At 37.0% G+C, this 22,085-nt stretch overlaps 1 protein-coding gene across 4 annotated transcripts in view; it reads left to right on the top strand.

The window, feature by feature from the left end:
• The window catches only part of FAT3 (FAT atypical cadherin 3), a 662,573-nt gene that overhangs the window by 269,575 nt on the left and 370,913 nt on the right, over positions 1-22,085 (top strand). For all 4 annotated transcript variants that reach the window (XM_032295797.1, XM_032295795.1, XM_032295796.1 and 1 more), the window contains exon 3: positions 17,666-17,980. In XM_032295797.1, coding sequence (XP_032151688.1) covers positions 17,666-17,980 — 315 coding nt within the window. The remainder of the gene's footprint in view (positions 1-17,665; positions 17,981-22,085) is intronic.

The raw sequence follows: 22,085 nt of genomic DNA, 5'->3' as shown, positions 1-22,085 counted from the left end.
TCTACCCCCCTGGAACTAACTAAGTGTATTTTTTTTCCTTACAACTCATCATCACATGTAGGACATTGTTAATAGATGTGATAAATGATAATAATTCTCTGCTGGATTCTTCTTGCACAGTCAGGAGACAAAGCTCCACTGGAAGAAGAAATATCATTCACTCATTCAACAAATATTGATTGTTCATGTACTAAGTACAGCAATTGTCAGTCACTCTGTAGGTGCTGGAGTCCATGTTGAGTAAGACAGGAAGGATCCTCTCTGCCCTGGGGGATACCACAATCTGTCTAGTGGGGGACACAGCCGTGAACCTCATAGTTAAGATCACGTGCAATGACATCTCCTCAGAAAGGCAGGATAGCACATGTGTGGCTACAGAGCATGCCCAAGATTTTGGGCAGGGCGCTTGTCAGAACCGACCTCAAAACCAAAAATTCCTCATGACCTTTTTGTTGCAACCTCACATAGGTACCTGGAATTTCACTTCTGCTGAACGCAAAGTCCAGATAGTGAAGGGCAGAAGGGTGGATGTAGAATGGTCCCAGGATCCTCCTTTCTGGAGACCTTTCGTCTTTTCTCTTTGCTGCTAACTTTACCTTATTGTATGACCTAAATTGAGCCAAAAGCTACAGATATTGAGGGATACCTCCCTAATACCATCCTCATACATTTTTACTTCAGTGAGCCAGCTTTCCTTTGGATATTGGACACGTTATCAGTGACGTACATACAATATAACTAGGATGGGAATCCTTCATTTGAGCCATTCGCACAACTTTTTAAACAGTTTGTTAATATAAGATCAGAATATTTTTCATATTATCCTGAATTTTCACAGTAGTTCAGATTTCACACTATTATTGCCCAGTTCCATGTTCCTAAAATAGTTGTTTCTGATTATATGCATGTTACCTGCTTCACATTATGAGCAGTACTTAAATAAATGTTCTTACAAGGGGGAGAAATTATCATGATTTTTCTTCCATCTCAAGGAAACTGCATATCAATTTGTTCTCAAATCTCTATAATTTATTCTAAAACTAACATTGACCTCTATCGCTATTTACACAGCTATTATCACTAAACACATTTGAATATAGACATTTTTAAAAACTCTTCTATTTGCAACATAAAGGCAGCATGATAGCAACAGACTAATCTCAAAACAGCCTTCTTTTTTCTCCTCTTCTTTTCCCTTCTCACTAAGAGTCCACATCTATGCACTTAATGAATATTCAAGCTGTGTGTATATGCACACCGAATTCTGTTTTGAGGACTTTAACTAGATGAGAATTCTTTTGTTTTCTTGTCAAAGCCTGGTCTAACACAGTGAGTTAGTATTTATCGACATCTTGTCAGTGCCTCTGGTGCTGTCGACAGAGCAAGTGGGCACATTTCATCTCAATTACCAAAGGAAGATGAATACAAGGCGGGATGTGTGTGTCAGAGGTTAGAACCATTTAATGGGATGAAATGCGAATGAAAATTGGAGAACAATACAAGAAATCTATAAAAGATGAGAACTGGGGAAACTCAATTAGAGAAAACCATACACTTCCCTCCTTCTGGACCCTGATTTCTTTTTGTTATTGTAGTTGATTATTTGGTTATAAATAGAAAAGCAGAGTTTATTGTTTCCATTATGAAGAAAAGGCAAGGTAATTTTGAGGATTTCACTCATGTGCCCTGACGCTTTTATATATGGGTGTGTGTATACACACATATGTACACATGTGTACACAATGTGCACATATACATGTATATATACATACATATTATAGGGCATGTATATATGTACACACACATTCTATATATGCACTGTATATGTGTACATATATATACTTATGTATACGTACACATGTATATTGGATATACATATACACACATCAATTATATACACACACATGTACACATACACACACACCCTGTATATAACATATGTATGTATGTGTTTGTGTATATACCCCTATAACACACATACACTGTATGTGTGTTTGTGTGTGTGTATAACCCCTGTTACTGAATCAACCAAACCTAATTACTGTACGAAAGCATGACATTGACCATGTGATTTTGGCAACACTGGTCAAAGGAAAAGGCAGTTGGGTGAGATTTAACCTAAAAGGATGAAAGAAAATAGACATTCTGTAGAGGACTTTTCCCATGGTAAGCTTTTATAACTTGTCATAATAAATGTAATTATAAATTTTTAGGTCACACAACATACATATTTGAAGGAAGAAACAATAATATGAAACTTAGACCCCAATCTGTCTTCCCTTTCTTGTTTTGTTTTCTTCCATTACCTCAAATATGTTTTGCCAGGGAAGTAAATTTTGCTGTTTTGGTAGAAGTTGTCTCTGTATTATATGTGCAGTTATCTGTGCAACTCTAGTAAAAATGTTTTCTTGGTAAACATCAAGTCACCTGTGAAAGTCAGAGGGCATTCATCTACTTAAAAGAATAAGTGAGCTATATGCTTTCATTATTTTATTGAGAAGTTACTGAGGGCTGTTGCTTTATATGGGGTAGCAAGTATGATATTTGTATCAGGGTGGGTGTAGCTTTGTTTAAGTTTTTCAGATTCTGATGCAGAAGGAAAAGTTTTCTTTTTGCCTTGGAGAAAAAGTTATCTGAAAAGGAAAATTTTCACACAGTTTCAGCATAAAAGAGAAGTTCAAGTCCATTCATTTCATTTTTAAGAATATATTTTGTCCTATCTGACACTGCTCACAGAAAAGATACTTGGGCTTTTGAGAATATGTGGGTGTGGGCATACGCTCCAAGCATTTGCCCAAGTCATTTCACTTCAGGGAACCTTTTTCCAAGTGTAACTTCTTGAAAGAGAAAAGGCTTTCCTAAGCGAAATTCAAATTCTCAGTCCACATGCTTAGCGACCCTAGACACTCTTTGTGCTGAGTTAAGAGACTTGGTATTAAATAAGTCTAAAAATTGGATTAAAGTATAGCTAATATCTGACAGCATATCCACCTGAAAATGTTCTTACTTGAAGGGCCGAAGGTTATGTTCTGACATTTTATTTAAAAAATCCACAACACTTTTCAAGGCTAAACAATTAAAGGTTTTATGGACAAATTTTAATTTAAATTATGCCTCATGCAAAATATTCTCAGCAGAATTTTTAGCACCATCTTTCTAGCAACAGTGTTTTCTCTTACTAAACATCACAGAATTTTGTTTTTGAGTAAAATTATTAAAATACAAAAAGCAGTTTGAGGTTGTTAATTTATGAGATTAGTTATCTCTCTATATGACAAATTGTATTTTTAAATTTTTGTGGGTTTTTTCCTCAACAAATAATGCAAATCTTACAACGATTTAATCAAAATGTGATCCAAAACTGCTGGTTAAAATGTAATTGACACAACCTTTCTGGAAGGCAGTTTCGTCAAATGCATTTAAAAATGTGTATCTCCTTTGACCCATCAATTTTATTTTTGCAAATTTATACTAAAAAATCATTGAAAAAAGAGATACAAGGTTATTCATCTAAGCATGAGTTACAGTTGTGAACAATTTAAAAAATGACCTAATAAGTGGCCTAGCAAGAGTGGGCTTCATTACGTAAATGGTAAGCATCATATGAGTATTTCAGCCAATATTTATTGAGCGCCTTATATGCATGTACTAGACACTGTTCTAGGGTATATGGCAGTAACGGAGTAGAGAACATTCTTACACATAGTTTACATTTTAATATATTAGTGGGCTAGTGGGCAAGTGAACATCTCACTACAGTCATTTAAAGTGAGTCATAAAACTAAAGTTATTAATGTGGAAAGATGTTCCATGTACAATGGTGAGGATCTATTGAGGGATGGTAAAAACTGCAGTTACTTTTGCACCTAAATACAATTACAGATAAATATACTGCTTTGGGGTGAAAATAATATAGAACAAAGGCAATGCGACAAGGACATCAACAGTTATTATCTCTGGACCATGAGATAATGAAAACTTTAAAAAAACGTATTTTTATTTCATATTTTCTTCTACAATGAAATGTAAATTTTTTAAATGCAGAGATTTACCTAGTAATTAGTTTGAGTGCTCCAAAATTATCTACTGTTCAAAAGATTGATTTATCATCTACCTATCTGCTTGTCTATCTCTCTGTGTACCTATCTCTGAAACAAGAATAGAAATAAACTTCTGCTTCCTTCAGATAGCTGTTTCTTTTTTTGTTGACCATTATTGTCAGAAAATACTTTAATATTTCTAGATATCTAATGAAATCCATCATGCTGAATCTTATGTCCATTTCTTCGCAAGAAATAGAATCTAGTCTCCACCCTCCATGTTACAACCTCCATGTTTTCAGTCACTTCACACAAGCCACATCTTGACTTTATTTCATAGATTCCCTTAGGGTATTTTTCCGTTGCTCAAGGTTTCAACCTTCCTTTCTTTCTGTGTGTATGAATCTATACCATTGTGCTGTATATAGTGGGCATGCAAATAGCACACACCAAAGAAAGGATTTGAGGCTGGGAATCATGTAGGTTGTAGGAAAGAAAAGCAGAATGCAAGCTGTACATGTCATTCTCAGCTTGGTATTCTGTCTCATCCAGAAAAGTTTATCTTTAAAAAATCAAGTAGCAAGTATGTGTTTTCTAAGCCTACAGAACATCATGACGAAGGAGGCTTTTGAACATGCAGCTAAGTTTTAGAATTCCTGAGTCCCAAACAGACAAGGAAAGCTGTCCATTTTCATTAACTCCAAATAAAAGCTTGAATTCAGCCTGAAGCCCTTTGCGTTAATCTTCCTTGCAGCTCTCCAGCTTATAGCCTTGAGAAGTAACAGGCAATGAAGGCAGCTTGCGTTTCAGTACATAATTGCTCTCAACAACTGTGGTGTGGGTTTTTCTTCTCCTTCTGCAAAGATGAAAGATGCCTAATCAATGGGCATCCTCATGAGGAGGAGGGAGCAGAGTAGAACAAAAGTGTCCAGGGTGGATGCAAATCTGTGGATGAGAGCCCACCTAGAGTGCCTTGCTGGTGCTTTATCTTGGGGCCTGGAGACACTGATTCTGACAGCTTGCAGTGTGTGTGTACCTGTGGTCAGGGCAGCATTTAAGTGCATGATAAAATCAGCTGATGTCTTCATCAAACTATGTTTTTGCTTCTAGGGTTGAGGTTATTATCATGACTCCATTTGCATTCTACGTAGCAAACAGAAAACCCAAAACTGGGCATAATTTTAAGAAAATTGTCTTATTACTTAGGGTAATTCACAGATGGAGAGTTGAATTTCAGAGCCTGTTAATTATCGCTTCTTCATATATATTACAGAAGTCTGAAATTGACTATAAGCTCATTCTATCCACATTTTATTTTGTCTGGTGATCACAGAATAACAAAATATCTGGCAGACTCATTTTTTTTGTTTGTTTGTTTGTTTGTTTTCAAATGTACTTATTCATAGGGGGAGCTTCTCTTTAAAGAACCAGACCTTCCAACATGTCTAAATTTACCAAATGTGATGATATTATCCTTCATTTACTTATTCCACATTTTTATAGTGTTCCAATTTCTAGCCACCATCATAGGATAGAGAAAAGCAAGACAAAATGTTTCTTACTGGCTTACAGGATGGTAGGGGGACAGATAAGATAAAAGGTAGGTAAGATAAAAGGCAGAGGGTGTCAGCCCCATCCTGGATGGCTGGCAGATAATAGTGCCCTTTGAATCCTCCGCGAGAGGTGAGGAGTAGAGGAGGCCGTCTGGGGAGATGGACTGAAGGAGCAATGTGGGCAGATGTGCAGGAAAGCAAAGGAGTGACAGAGATTAAAGGAAGAGTCAGTCCTCCAATTCGCCTAGTCTCAAAACAATCCAACATCTGAAAACCTTCAGAGAAGATTATTTTGAATTCAATATAAAATTGAATTCAAAACAATACATTACAGCAACTTTTAGAAACTGACGGAAGCAATAGAATCATTTAATTTCCTGTTACGAAAGGGCTTTCGTTTTCATGATGATGGACACGTGGATGGATCAGCAGCATAGCTCATGTCATGAAAAGAGTGTGTGACTCCTATTCAGTGGACCACAATCCAGGCCTGACTTTGCCACTTGCTTAGCTGGGCAGTTCACTTAAAATCCCCAATTTAAAAAGTGCATTAAAGTATACATTTAAGTATGTTATATCTTAATATGTGACATATAAACTATGTAAAAATATCAAGGTCCGTGTGATCTTGATAGAGGCAAGCATGGGTATGCATATGTAATATACGTAGAGAAAGTTGCCAAAAGACAAAATCACAGCAAATTTAAAGATCTTACCTGTTGTTTATTTGTGATTCTAGAATCAGACAACACCTCATTCTCTAAAATAGAATGGGTGCTCTGATGAGCAGAGGAGTTGGCTTTATAGATAGAAAACGGCTAAGGAGAGCAGAAACGAAACAAAAGCAGGTTGGTTGTTTCAAAGTGACTTTCCTAATAAACGTTAAAGCAAAGGGGACTTTCTTACCATGCTAGCTAAAACTGTCCTGTTGGGGGATTTGACTAGTTAATGAGCGTGTATATATGTATCTCCTGATTTCTTGGAAGGTCAGATAAACAACTTAGTGTTGGCTTGGTGGTATGGAACTATGGAACTTTAGCATAAGAGACTCCATTTTGGTTTGATCTTTTGGGCCTGGTACAGGAACTCAGTCCAAAACTATGGCCTTGTACAAATTGTGTTTAACACACTAAAATGTATTTGAAGCATTATAAACACCTAAGTTAAGATTATCTCTACCTACGATTTCTCTACTAATCTCTGTTCGTGCCATTTCAATTTGTTTCCGCTGTGTCATATATTTCAGACTGACAGCAATTACAGATGTGACTATGGGAGTGAGTAGAATGACCCTAGTTGGGCTTATGAGGATAAAATACCCGTTCTTCCTTAACTGTTACCACACACGGTGCAGAACAATGATTCCTGTGAAGGCATTAAGAACCTTATACGGGTCCAAGGATGAATAGAACAAGAAAGAAAAACAGTATCCATGTGATCTTGATACAGGCAAGCATGGGCTGGCTAAAAGTGGTTATGGAGCCCATGAAATAATTTTATGTGCTCTCAGAAATAAATCTAGTTTAAAGAGTTTGACTCTTGAAGAAATCAGCAGTTTTAAAATGCACTGAGATGTTAACATTAGGAGAGATGAGGTAAAGAGGGCAGGGAACTCTCTATATATTTCTTTGTACCTTCATATGAATTTATAATTATTTCAGAATAAGCTAAAAATGTTTAATGCAGTGAAAATTGAGGATTTGTATTTTCAGTGATTAGAAATAAGCATTAAATGTAGCATACACAAGGAAACAGACTCTGTTAGGAACATCTACAACAAATACGCCGTCAAGGTATTTTTTTAAAGATTTTTTGTTTTTAACAGCCTCAGAGTTTCTAATATTAAATTATCCCAGCAGTGTGATTTTTACCATGTTATAAACACATGACCCCCAAAGCATTCTCTGATCCATATGCTGATAGTTGCTTAGAGCTGTGTGAGTGTTTGGGTATCATTCTTTTGGGGCAAGATGTCATTTGAGACTTGGCATGTGGCATATGGGGATATGGCTGGAAAGTAGATAAGATGAACAACCCACCAAGGAGTATTTATCTAATTATGAACAGCTTCATATATTTCCCCTTTCATCTCAAATATTTCGGACTGATTCAGTGAACACAATGTACACATTTTGTCTAATACTTGTTTGTGAGTAAAAAAGAATAATTATAACAAGTGTTTTATGCTGGAATTAAATAATTGAAGTTCAATCTGTGCATAGATCTGTGAAACAAACACATAAATAAATAAATAAAATGCTTTCTGTGTCTCTGCTTATTCAGTTAAATATTAAGATACCCAGAGAATTCTGGTCTGCCATTGCCTTCATTTTACAGCAAATACAAACAGAAAAGAACCATTGTATAAATGTAAGCATACCTCAAAAACCAAGAGCATAAGAAATCCCAATTATATTTCTAATGAATTTTTAAATGACATTTTTATAAACATCAGGATAAAATTTGAGCATCTCAGCCTAATCCACCTTGAGCATTTCAGTGATAGGTAAAAAGGTAAGGGATGTATTGCTGTCTGGGATATTCACTTGAATGCTTTCCACTGAGCGGCACTACCTGAAACATGCTAGAAGCTCATTGAAGATGGTTTATTTTTTAAATGGGGTTTTCTTAATCACTCATTTCTACCTTCACTCAGCATGTACTTACGAATGGACAGAGGTCATATTCTATTGAATCACAGAGATCAGAATGAAGAAAGAATGTATATGGCACACGAGGAAGGAATTTTTAGACTGGAGAAGAAAAACCAACAAAGAGTTGGTTATCTTCTGATACTTGAAAGAGCTGTCTTGGAAGAAACATTGTTTACAAAGTTGTTCTATTTTATTCTGGAATGGGAATACAGGTAGAAATGGCATTTGAAATTACAGAGACCAATATTTGCCTCAATGTGAAGAACTTTGTATTAGCTTAAAACTACACAGTAAATAGTAAGGATCGTATCACCTGATGTGGAGCAGTTTGGGTTCTGGGTCAAGGATGTTGTGGAAGGGATGCTGTCATTAGAAAAAATTGCATCTAGTGTTCTTTGAGGTCTCTTCCAGGTCTGATGGAGGCCGATGTATCCCTTCATTGATATAAACTAGACTATTGCTGAATCAGTGTCATGGACACGTATTTACGGAGTGCCTACTCTATGCCAGGTAACTAGAAACTCTGCCATTATAGAACCCACTATAAACAGGAAGATGGAAAGAGACCCCTTTCTGGAGATGAATACTCCAGGACTGTGTTGGGTAATGGGTTATGAATATATAACAGACATTTATATTCTGCCTATCTTTATAAGTCAAAACAAACTCTCTTTGAAGAGAGTGAGTACTGCTTTTTAAAAATATTTGTCTTCTACAAAGATATACCAAGATGTATCAAGAAGTATCTTTTTATGATTTCTACATTCAGTATGAAAACCCTGAGTAAGAAAGTATAATATTGATTAAATATTGTTTGCTCAATTAATGACACTTCTCTATCAGAGGGGAAACATGTCTTTTGATACGAAACTGTATCTAGGTTTGCTATAAATATTGATTACATGGACAATAGAGCTTTTGTTAATAGCTAGCCTTGAGTCTGACAAACTCAAGCTTGAGAAGAGGATTTTATATTTACTGAATGAGCGATCACTAGCAAGTTGCTTAACCTATATCTGTTTTCTTATCAGTCATATAGAGATAAATACAGTAACTAACTCATGAGCACTTGCAGTAATAAATACTAGTTGAATGAATGATGGACTATAAATAATTAATGAAGACTGAATTTATTGTACTTGTCAAAAGACCAGGTGCACAGTTATTAAATAGTGATATGTATGGAAGTCATGATACTGATGATAGTGGTAATACTGTCTCTGTTTGAGGATGATATATTCTTCATCTTCAAACAATGTAGAAAACTATGTGGAATTTTTAAAAAATTGGTTAGAAGACTAAACCAGGGAGAAGTCGAATTTCTGAATGGACCAATAACAAGTTCCAAAATACAGGAAGTAATTAATATCCACCAACCAAAAAAAACCCCAAGACCAGACAGATTTACAGCAAAATTCTACCAGAGGTACAAAGAGGAGCTGGTACCATTCCTTCTGAAGCTATTTCAAACAATAGAAAAAGGGGGACTCCCCCCTAACTCATGAGGCCAGAATCATCCTGATACCAAAACCTGGCAGAGACGCAACAGAAAAAGAAAATTACAGGCCAGTTATCCCTACTAACATTCATGGGGAAATCTTTAGTACTGGTAAACCAAATCCAGCAGCACATCAAAAACTTTATCTACCACGATCAAGTTGGCCTCATCCCTGGGATGCAAGGCTGGTTCAACATACATAAAAAATGTAATTTATTACATAAAGAGAATCAATAACAACAATCACACATCTATTATCTTAATAGATGTAGAAAAGACCTTCAATAAAATTTAACATCTCTTCATGCTAAAAACTCTTAATAAACTAGATATTGATGGAATGTATCTTAAAATAACAAGAGCTTGATGACAGACACATAGCCAGTATCATACTGAATGGGCAAAAGCTAGAAGCATTGCCTTTGAAAACCAGCACAAGACAAGAATGCCCTCTCTTACCACTCCTATTCAATATAGTATTGGAAGTTCTGGCCAGGCAATTTGGTGAGAAAAAGAAATAAAGTGTATTCAAATAGGTAGAGAGGAAGTCAACTTGCCTTTGTTTGCAGAAGACGTGATTGTATAGTTAGAAAATCCCATTGTCTCAGTTCAAAATCTCCTTAAGCCGCTAGCAAGTTCAGCAAAGTATCAGGATACAAAATCAATGTGCAAAAATTGCATGCATTATATACACCAGTAATAACCAACAAAAGCCAAAATTGACAAATGGGATCTAATTAAATTAAAGAGCTTCTGCACAGCAAAAGAAACTATCATTAGAGTGAACAGGCAACCTACAAAATGGGAAAAAATTTTTGCAATCTATCCATCTGACAAAGGGCTAATATCCTGAATCTACGAGGAATTTAAACAAATTTACAAGAAAAAAACAACCCCATCAAAAACTGGGTGAAGGATATGAACAGACATTTCTCAAAAGAAGACATTTATGTGGCCAACAAACATGAAAAAAGGCTTATCGTCACTTGTCATTAGAGAAATGCAAATCAAAACCATAATGAGATACCATCTCATGCCAGTTAGAATGGTGATCATTAAAAAGTCAGTAAACAACAGATGCTGGAGAAGATGTGGAGAAATAGGAACACTTTTACACTGTTGATGGGAAGGTAAATTATTTTAATCATTGTGGAAGACAGTGTGACAATTCCTCAAGGATCTAGAACCAGAAATACTATTTGAGCCAGTAATCCTATTACTGGGCGTATACCCAAAGGATTATAAATCATTGTGGCTCTATTCATAACAGCAAAGACTTGGAACAAACCCAAATGCCCATCAATGATAGACTTAATAAAGAAAATGTGGCACATATACACCATGGAATACTATGCAGCCATTAAAAAGGATGAGTTCATGTCCTTTGCAGGGACATGGATGAAGCTGGAAACCATCATTCTCAGCAAACTAACACAGGAACAGAAAACCAAACACCACATGTTTTCACCCATAGTTGGGAGTTGAACGATGAGAACACGTGGACACAGGGAGGGGAACATCACACACTAGGGTCTGTCGGTGGGTGGGGGGATAGGAAAAGGATAGCCTTAGGAGAAATACCTAATGTAGATGATCGGTTGATTGGTGCAGCAAACCACCATGGCAGGCGTACACCTATGTAACATACCTGCCTATTCTGCACATGTATCCCAGACCTTAAAGTAATTAAACAAAAATTTGGTTAGAATAAGTGAGTTTAACAATGTTGTAGGATACAAGATTAACATACAAAAATCAACTGTAACTTATATACTAAAAATACACTATTGACATTAAAATAATATATTTTATAATACATCAAAAACATGAACTGTTTAGGGGTGACAAGATATGTAAGTTCTGTATACGGAAACTACAAAGCATTCCTTAGAGAAATGAAGGAAGACAAAGATAAATACCACTTTTCTGGATCAATAGACACAAAGCTGTCAAGATGCCAGTTTTTTTTTAAAGGCAATTTTATAAGTTTATTTGATGTATTTGATGATCAGTGATTAGTTCTAGTCCACATGGACTGTCTGTAGATTTTTGAAAGTGGTAACAGGTACATAGGTAACCAAAGTGTAGAGCTTATTGGGTGAATCTTCATCTTCATTATGTTTTCTGGACAACTGCACAGGGATTGGGTATGGGACATTCCTTATTCCTTTGGCCCAGACAGCTTTGTTGAGCCTGGTAATAATGCACACATCTGGAGTTCCCATTTCCCTCATGACAAATTTCAGAATCTTTTTGAGTGCCCAAGGGGCACGCTTCTTCAAGCCCATTCCATGGATGCCCTTGTGAAAGTTGATGGTGTATTCTCAGATCACCACCTCTTTGATAGCAGAACGGCCGTTTTTTTTTTCTTGCTACCCTTCTTTGCGGGAGCTATTCTGTCAGGTCCAAGTTGGAAAGCAAGATGCCAGTTCTTATCAAATTGATTTAGACGGTAAATCTGTTCCCGATCAAAATACTAGTGGGTTTCCTAAGTGTCTTATGGATTTTAAAGACGATTCTACAATTTATGTAGAAAGGTAAAGCACCTGGGTTAGCCCAAACAATTGTGAAAAGAGCAAAACTAGAAGACTTACACTTTCTGATTTAAAGACTTGAAAAGCAACATTAATCAAGACAATGTGATATTGGCATCAAGGGAAGCAAATAGATTAATGGGACAGAAGAGGGTGTCCAGAAATAGACCCATACTTATGACAGTTGATTTTTGACACAGGTGCAAAGGCAGTTCAGTAGAGAAAGAATAGTCTTTTCAACACACGGGCCAGATCAATGAACATCTACATACAAAAATAATGAAATTAGATCTGTATCTTACACCATCAAGAAAACTCAAAATGGACCATAGATATAAATACAACACCTAAGACTATTAGACCAGAAGAAAATATAAGACCAAACTGTTATGACTTTGTATTAGGCAAGTATTTATAAGATACAATACCAAAATATGACCTATAAAAGAAAAATTGATAAATTTGATATCAAAATGTAAGATTTCTACTCTTCAAACATTAACATAAGAGTGAAAAGACAAGCCACAGACTGGGGGAAAAGTTAGCAAATCACTTATCTGATAAAGGACTTTTATCTGGAATATTCAGAGAACTCTTGAAACTCAAGAAAGCAAACCACACAAATTTAAAAATAGGTGAAACATTTGAACACTTAACCTATGATAACTTTTTTATCTTAAAGAAGATATTCAGGTGGAAAATAAGCACTTTCAAAAATGTTTAACATGAGGAAGATGCAAATGAAAACTACAATGAGATAGAATTGCATACCAATTAGAACATCTAAATATGAGATACTGAGCATGCCACGTCAGCCACAAGCAAGGATGTGGAGCAACTGGAACTCTCCACGGTCACTGCCAGTGGGAATATGAAATGGTGCAAATACACACCTATCCTGTGATGTAGTTATTCTACCCCTAAGTTATCACCCAAGAGTAATGAATGAAAGTATATTTCCATACAAAACTTGTAGATGCGTATTCTTAGCAGCTTTATTTGTAATAGCTAAAAACTGAAAGCAACTCAAATGTTCACCAATAGGTCAATGGTTAAAAAGATAGTGGTATACCCACACAATGGAATATTACTAAGAAATGAGAAGGAATTAACTATTGTTATACACAAAATAACATGCCTCAATCTCAAAGTAATTATTCCGAGTGAAAGAAAACAGAAAAACAGTACATACTATATGATTTAAGTTCTGTAAAACTCTAGAAAATGCAAAGTAATTTACAATGACAGAAAGGTAATCTGTGGTTACCTGAGGGTAGAAAGAATTGGGGGCAAGGGATTGAAAATGAGAAAGAGGCTACTTTGGGGGATTGTGGATATGTTTGCTATTTTGATTGTGGTAATGGTTTCATGAAAATCAAAACTTACCAATTGTTTGCTTTAGATATGTGTAGCGTATAATACTACAAATACCTCAATTAAAAAATACAATGCATTGTAACTGTCACAATGTTAAAAGCACTCAAGATATGATTTTGGCATTCCTTGGTCAATCTTGAAAGTGAGTTTTTAATTGATAAAAGAGGTCATGTGGATTTACATTCTTAGTTGTACCATGCTTACCATGATCAGCTATAAGGTGTGAAGGAATGCTATCACTGGACATCAGTGGTGTTAATATGATTCATTTTGAGCCTTGGAAGAAACTCATAATAATTAACACATTTCAGACTTATTCCTTTCATTTTGTCCTCAAATGTTTGGATCATAAAACTGACATCTGAACATTGTGTTCTAAGATACTCGTTCACACTTCTAGTTACTTGGTAAATATAGCCATAGACATCTTTTATTTTAACAAGAGAGAATTCTAATTTTTAAGGAAAATGTCTGACCCCTCATTAAGAGTAAAATAGGGTAAAATCCCACTCATGTATTTTAATTTGTATTAGTGAATACATTTCCTCTAAGGACTTCTCAAAATCCTTTAATGTCCAAAGGCTGTAATATACCATCTTCCTGTTTGACAAGTAGAAGAAAATAAATAATTTAGTGACTTCCGGGAATCACAAAGCAATTCTGTGACTGCAAATTTCTATATGTATGTGCTTTGGTGTGTGTGTGTGTGTGTGTGTGTGTGCGTGTCACAAAGACTGTATGAGAATAGCACATGGCCAGAGGACAAAAAACATCTAGCATGACAGTCCATCCCCAGCTTCTCACCTTTCAAGATTATCCCCTGTCTTGGGGTTGTTTACCATCTAGAATGCTTATGGTATTGCTTTTGGTTCACAAAGATTTAACACGTACTCACATCTGCTATGCCACAACATTTTGCCAGACTCTTGGCATACGTTTAGTGATTACCACAACACTGAGAGATAAGTATGGAAACTAGGTTTGCTTGGGTTGAACATCTTTTCTCTGGTCAATTGGGTAGAAAAATAAAGGATTCCATATTTGAAACTGGGTTATTCAAGACAGACAGTCTAGGGTTTTTCTACTTTTAGCTATGGAGCCTTGGACAAGTTACCAGCATGATACCCTTATCTTTAAAAGATAATTATAAAATATATATTATAGGGAAGTTGAGTTACAGGTCTCATAGCACATTATGGATCCTCAGTAAATGCTATTTCCCCCACCTCCCACCCCCTTCTGGTTCTAGAGTCATTGCTTTTCCTAGTATATCGCTCTAAATCAGATTAGCCCTTCTGGCTGTTGGCTGTGCAGTTATCCCCTCAGTACAGATCTCCTTAATAAAGACCTGTGTTCTCCACAGGACTAGGAGTCTTTTAAGGGCAAAGACTGTCTCATTATCTCTGTTCCTCCAATGGCACCACAGGGTCTAGTGGATGCCTGTGAATTGATTGAACAGGTCTCATGGAGCAGTGAAGAGATGATCTGCAGAGCCTGCAGAGCATTTTTTTTGCAACCTATATCCCTCACTCTAGCTCACACCTGTCTACTCTTGGTTTCCAATTCCAGAGACTGCTTAGTTCCCTGTCACTTACCCATTCTCTGACTTGCAGAGCTCCAGTTTACCTGGGTGGCAGCTTATAGCACCGACTGCTCGGAGAGTTCTACAAAACTGGGATGTGCTGGTGTCCTGTACTCAGAGATGTGCTCACACCTGGCCAGGTCTCCAGCTCTCATGACATTAAGTGTTGAACATTAAGTTCAACAGGAACTTAATGTCATGTTGACAATTGACTGTATCTGAGAGACCAAAATGGGTGGGCCTTTATCAACTAAGATGAACCCTAAGTTAAAAAACAGAGTTACCTCTGGGTTGAAGGTTCGGGGCCCAGCTAGCATGGCAGATTTCTAAATTCCTACAGGAAAAACCACACTCCCACCAAACTCTCTAACAATAAGAGCTGCCAGGCAAATTGTCCTAACTTTGATTTACAACGCAGACCACTAAAACTCTGGTTGGACTAAGGACTTGTCTCGCAAACATTCCTTTCTGATAAGCTACTGCAGACCTAAGCCAGTATCAGCCGGCCTATGAAGTCTGTGCACAAACTGTCTTTGTGTCCTGTAATTCATCTTTTGATGTAAAGAGCCAAATCCCACTTCATTTTAATGCTAAAATCCTACTTGAAAGCGAACACAGGATGTATGTTGCATGTATGTTCGTCCGTTGCAAGTATGCTCACCTCTTCTCATAAATATGTATGATGTTTCTTCCAAATCCGCTGAATATGTATGACTGCATTGTGTGCTATTGGCCCTGTGAGGCATAAAACCAACCTGGCCTTCCCCTCTTGGAAAAGACAGCACCTTCAGCACATGCCGGACACTATCCCTTCCCAGTTTGCAAACCAATATTGATTGCCAATAAAGTTCTCCTTTCCACTATTTAGTCATCCTGGTGGTCTTTTAGATGGCAGTGTCAACACAGTTTATAAAGCGATCTTTATTCATTCAATCAATGAACACACGTCACTGTGTTTATAATAGTTTTGTTGTTGTTGTTGTTTCTGCTTCTCCTCATTTTCTTCCTATTCTACTGTCTAGTATCTATTCCTCTAATGACAGATTGACGTTTATCTTCTAACTAAATAGGTATCCGCCATATTCTGCAGGAACCTATTGTTTTACCTATTTCCATTGAGAATATTTAAGATTATCTTTTGTCCCATGGCCTACCACTATGCAGAGTTCTTTGATGGAAAATGTTAGAGCTCAAATTTCAACATCAATTAGGTTATCACCCTGTAAGTATTTTATCTGTCTTGAGTTTGAGGAAACTGAGTATTCCAGCCTAACTGTTTCTGGATAGATGCCTTCCTCCCTCCCAGTTGCTGTACTTGGCAGTTTGCTCATGCAGGGTCTATAGACTAAGTTATATGCCTAATTTAGACAAAGTTCAACAGGAATACAGAGGATAGAGAATTCAGGGCAGATCTGGAGAACTGTTTCTTGACTCCTTTCACAATGTCTTTTATAGTATAAGGATTTACATGAATTTCACGCTTTCTATGAGCCTCTTGACTACTTTTACAGTTTTATAGACTGATCCCAGAGTTTTCCCATCATGATAGGCTCATGATCCTGTCCTTCTGTTAAGTTTCTGTAGCCTGGTGATTGGGTAAGGATTGTAAAGATAGACAAGAACACTGTGATTTCTCTGGCTTTTCAGGCAGCCATCTGATTTACTGGTTGGTGCTGATTTCAACCATGAAATGGGAAAGATTGGGCATTTTGTGCTCCTAATTTAAAATGATTGTCCATTAGCATGTCTCAGAGTGGCTCAGAGTTGATTAGGACTCTCTGTAGAGTTCTTAAGGAGGATGGAACTCATTCAGAACGTGTGTTGACATGACTTCTTCTCTGATTATTGTGGAATAACTGTGATACTTGATTTTCAGAGAAAGAGTATGAAGGAGGGTTATATCTTTGCAGGCAAAATACTTTTCACTCTAACAGGCAAAAAAATTTTTTTGAAATGAACAGATAAAATAATTTACCCTAGGAGAACTTTTTATTGCATAAGAAGTCAATTCAGTATCAGGTCAAATGGAGATATTGATCTGATACTACACTGATTTGCTATGGAACTTGAGAAGTGCTTTGACCCCTGGTCCACGCTCTTCTCATTCCCCTATATCATCTCTTCTGTGTGTGTGTGTGTGTGCTCGCACATACATGTGCATGTGTGAGTTTGAGAGATACCTACTTCCAAATTCAAATAAACTATTTGTGAATGTAATTATACTCTATAAACAGTAGAAGAACTGTTTAATGTGGTCTTACAAAAAGTCATTTTCTTATGTAAAGACTGACAATGTAATCTTAAGTTAAAGATTTGGCTGTTTTTCATATGCCAAAATTGTTTACTGCAGTCCTTTGGAATTTGGGATTATTGATTCAGTGTCTTTCCTTTTGCTGTGGCAGTCACACTGTCTCTTTTTTCTCTTAGGGGTCATCACTGCCGCAGACATTCTTGATCGGGAGACAACAGGGTCATATTGGCTGACAGTGTATGCCACAGACAGGGGTGTGGTTCCACTCTACTCCACCATCGAGGTCTACATTGAAGTTGAAGATGTGAATGACAATGCCCCGCTGACCTCAGAACCTATATATTATCCTGTTGTCATGGAAAACTCTCCAAAGGATGTATCTGTCATTCAGATCCAAGCTGAAGATCCTGACTCCAGTTCCAATGAAAAACTGACATACAGGATTACAAGTGGGAATCCTCAGAATTTTTTTGCCATCAATATCAAAACAGGTAAGGGAATGCTTATGATTTCTTTTTAGTTTTTAGTCCGGCTTTTAAATTCATCAGCCTGACACTTACTATACTCATTTACTTTATTTTCCAAAGACTAGCATCTTTCTTTCTGAGAATAGTTTCCGAAAAGGTGAGTGTTACTTCTGTCCATTTGGTATGTTTTAATTTCACTTGACACTGAACAGGACTGAGCTAATCAAAATCAGAAGTTGTCACAGAAGGCCTTAGATTTGCTTTACTCGTACTAACAAAATGTGGTTCCCAGGTCTCTCAGAGAGCCAGCTGCTTCTTTCTCTTTCTTGGAAAAAAGTAACCTGACCTCTGCTGGATTATATGAGGAAACTGGCTTTGTGATACTTCTACCTCTATCTCCTTAAGGCTTTCACCTTAAACTCTAGACGTTTTTGTGATTCCTGTACTACCCATCAAGGAAGCAACCATGTTTAAAAGAACTTCCAGTGTCTCTATTGTTACATAAAATATGTATAATTTCAGTTTTCTGGACTTTTGCTCAAAACGTTTTTAGAGAGTTTAAGGAAAACTTAATTTGTTGAGTAAGGATAAGAAAGGCCTAAGGATGAGTGTCGGGTGTGCATTTGGCTGAATGCCTGCGACAGGTATGTACATTGGAAAAGTTATTTGCAGATCTGAGAGGTTCATTGCTTTCTTGTGATTTGTCTCTTTTAGGTCTGAACAAAGGAGTAAAATAGTGAGAGTAGTGATGGCTGGGGTTTTCACTCATTTAAATTTAGAATAATTTAAATTCATTTCACCCTGGGCAAGTGAGTTGTTACTGGTCAAAAAGTTAGGCTCAGTTGAGATTTGTTGGTGTGGACAACTCAGCTCTCCTAATGAACTACTAATCTAGTTGATGGTTGTTTCTCCTGTCTATGTTTGTTAAACATGTAGCTGGCCTCAAGTATTTTATGTATGTCAGGTTCCCATTAACATAATGAAAGGGAATGCCAGGGTTTAAGAAAAAAAAAAGCTATTGATTTTCTCTAATTATGAGTGGATCTGTCATTGTGTTAAGCAGACTTTTGCATTCTAACAGTGTTGAATCAGGATTTGACTTATATTTCATTGTAAGACAAAGAGAGTACTAGCTATCAATATCTGTTGAGGCCTGCTTATACTTCCAGGAGAGGACTCAGTTTTGAAGCCTGGCCCAACCTTTCAGAGCCCCATTAAGTGGACAAAATTCTCCATGCATCTGAGTAACAGGCCCCCAACTCTCCTGGGAAGCCTTCCTGATTTACTTCTTGGTACGGTAAAGAGCTCCTTAGAGCATAGCCACAGAGAAATGAATTCAATCACTTTGTAAATTAAAGAGTGAGGATTGGGGTGGAAGGAGAGAGAGAACAAAGAAAAAAAATGTCCTAGTAAAGAAGTTGAGGCCACAGACATCTTGATATTTCACAACCCAGTTGTGTCTGAAATACCCCAGTCAGACTCTGCCTCTTCCATCTTGATCCCATTGCTACTTGAGTCATTAATGGTGAGCCCAGCACCCTTTAAAAAAAAAAAAACAAAAGTTAAAAAAAAAAATGCAGAAGGGAAGTCTCCACTTTTCTCTTCCCTTACTTAGGACTGAATAGAAAGATAACTGTCACAGGGAAGAGAGAAGAATTTGGGTTGAATGTGAAGTTCAGAGAAGAACATGTGCATTCATGTAACTAAAGCTTTCTTTTATACACCTTGTAAAAGTTTGAACATAATTTTTCAGAAAGCCCTATATTATCACAATTTGGCCTACATTGCTAATAAAAGCCTTAAGCACGTTCATAATTTCTCTGTTCTTGCCATAGATTTTTAAAAAGCATTTTTGCCAGGAATGACATTTTTGTCTAACTAATCTAATTGTCTAAAAGAAATATACAGCATACCTTGTAATTTCCAGACACATGACAAGAAAATATTGGGTTTTATTTATCCATTTGTTCAATCACCAACCATTTATTGTACCTATTTTCAAGTAAGATCTAATAAAGAGGGTTATAAACTTAAGATATGGTCGGAGCCTTTAGGGACCCAAACTTATATGAAATTAACACATACTTATGATATAGTGGAAGAGTTCAATAAGTGATTGTAGTAGAGGAGCTTCATTCAATATAGGGTTGGTGGGAGTGATGGCCAGAGAGGGCTTCATGGAGGAATTCACATTTGGGGTTAGAAGTCCTGAGTTTCAAATGCTTGCTCTGTGCTTCCTAATTAGGGAACACCTAGACCACAGTGGAGAAAACAGACTGTACTGGACATGTTTGCCAGCTTCATGACCTTACCAGCTTCGTGACCTTGGGCAAATTATTGAACCTCTCTGAATTGTAGTTTTTAGTAAGTAAAGATAGTTGCAAGCTATATAGGAGTCCTCACCTGAAATCCTTTGCACCGTCCCAGGTGCATGGAAATCCCACAAGGAAAGTTGATACCCCATCCTAACTACTGTAGTTACAGTCATTTAATCTCTTTGGACCTCATTTGCTTATTTGGAAAATGAGAATGGCCTTGCTTACTCTGCAAGGGTTGCTCATGAAATCTGAACGTCATCATGATGTGTTTGAAGGCTGTTGGTAAACTACGAAGCTCTGTAAGAGTCATGTTATGCCTATTTCTGATGAGATTCACAGAACTCCAAGCCTGGTGAAATTCTTGTTCAAGGTGTTGCTCTAAGTATCATGCTGCCTAGCAGGCAACCTTCAGCCAGCTCAAGGAACTCTCTAATAGAAGCCTTAATTTTTGGCATTTCTTCCTAACTCTCTAAAGTCATGTGACTGAAATAGATACATCAATATAACATTTTTCAGCCGGGTGCAGTGGTTCACACCTGTAATCTCAGCACTTTGGGTGGCTGAGGTGGGCGGATCACAAGGTCAAGAGTACATGACCAGCCTGGCCAATATGGTGAAACCTGGCCCCACTAAAAAAATATAAAAATTAGCCAGGTGTGGTGGCAGGCACCTGTAATGCCAGCTACTCAGGAGGTTAAGGCAGGAGAATTGCTTGAACCAGGGAGGCGGAGGTTGCAGTGAGCCGAGTAAGACTCGGTGACAATATCAAGACTCTATCTCAAAAAAAAAAAAAAAAATTCAGTAATGAAGCTGGATGTGTAGCTAACCAGTGGACAGATAGAGAGATAGATACATAGATAGAAACATAGATAGATACATAGATACATAGAGGTATACTAACCGGTATATTTAAAAAAGATTTATGCTTTAGTTTTTTTTCAATTGGATGTTGACTCTAGTAAACTGAACTTTCATTTCTTCCTCTGCTGTAGAGTTGAAATTTTTAGAGTTTGGTTTTATTTTGAAAATGTGCTTCATAATAAAGATTAAAATGACTAACACCAGTGCAAATAATGCCAATACTTACGATCTACAGCTTGTAGCAGATAACAGATGTTCCCAGTCCCAAAATGGAGAGAGATTTCTTTAATGAACATCTGTTCTCTACCCAAATAACTGTTAGTTTTTTTCTACCACATCTAAAATCACATAGAATCAGTAGTCTGTGGACTTTCTTTGGTAATTCCTGTGGCTTAAGAAGGAAAACAAAAGCTGTAATGCTGTGAGATATTTTATGGCCAGTACAGAGAACTCTTGCTTAATTCCAGGCCGAGAGATTAAATTCAATCAAATGCAGCCTACCCCAGTGTCTGAGGTGGAGATACCAGCAGGCTGGTGTTCCCTTGCTTCTTTGGGTGAGCGGGAACGTTGCTTCTTTCCAGTTCTTGGGAGGAAATCCAGGCTGACCCTCATTGGTCATCCAGGCTGAATTGGGGAACAAGGGTGGAAATTTCTTCTAGAGCTTTGGAAGGTTTATTTTAGTTATGTCTACAGCATGGAAACCACTTAGCAGAGGGCCGACATGCCAGTGTTTAATGGATAACTCTATAAATGTTAAGTATTATGATCATCGTCATCATCCCACTAAAAAAAGTCTGTGTAAGCTGCAAGCACACTGCTTATGGACCCCACTGTCTTGAGGAAGGCATTTCTGAAAGGCAGCCATGCCTTGCCCTAGCAATTGCTAAGTAGCACTGAAATCTTCAGCTCAGTTTTATAAAGTGCATGATTTACCACTGTTGGTTGAGACC

This window comes from Sapajus apella, unplaced genomic scaffold (assembly GCF_009761245.1).
Source record: "Sapajus apella isolate SASKATOON/1434 unplaced genomic scaffold, GSC_monkey_1.0 scaffold34, whole genome shotgun sequence".
Taxonomy (NCBI): Eukaryota; Metazoa; Chordata; class Mammalia; order Primates; family Cebidae; genus Sapajus; species Sapajus apella.
Note: the sequence above shows the minus strand (reverse complement) of the source record. Positions and strands in the feature narration are given on the sequence as shown.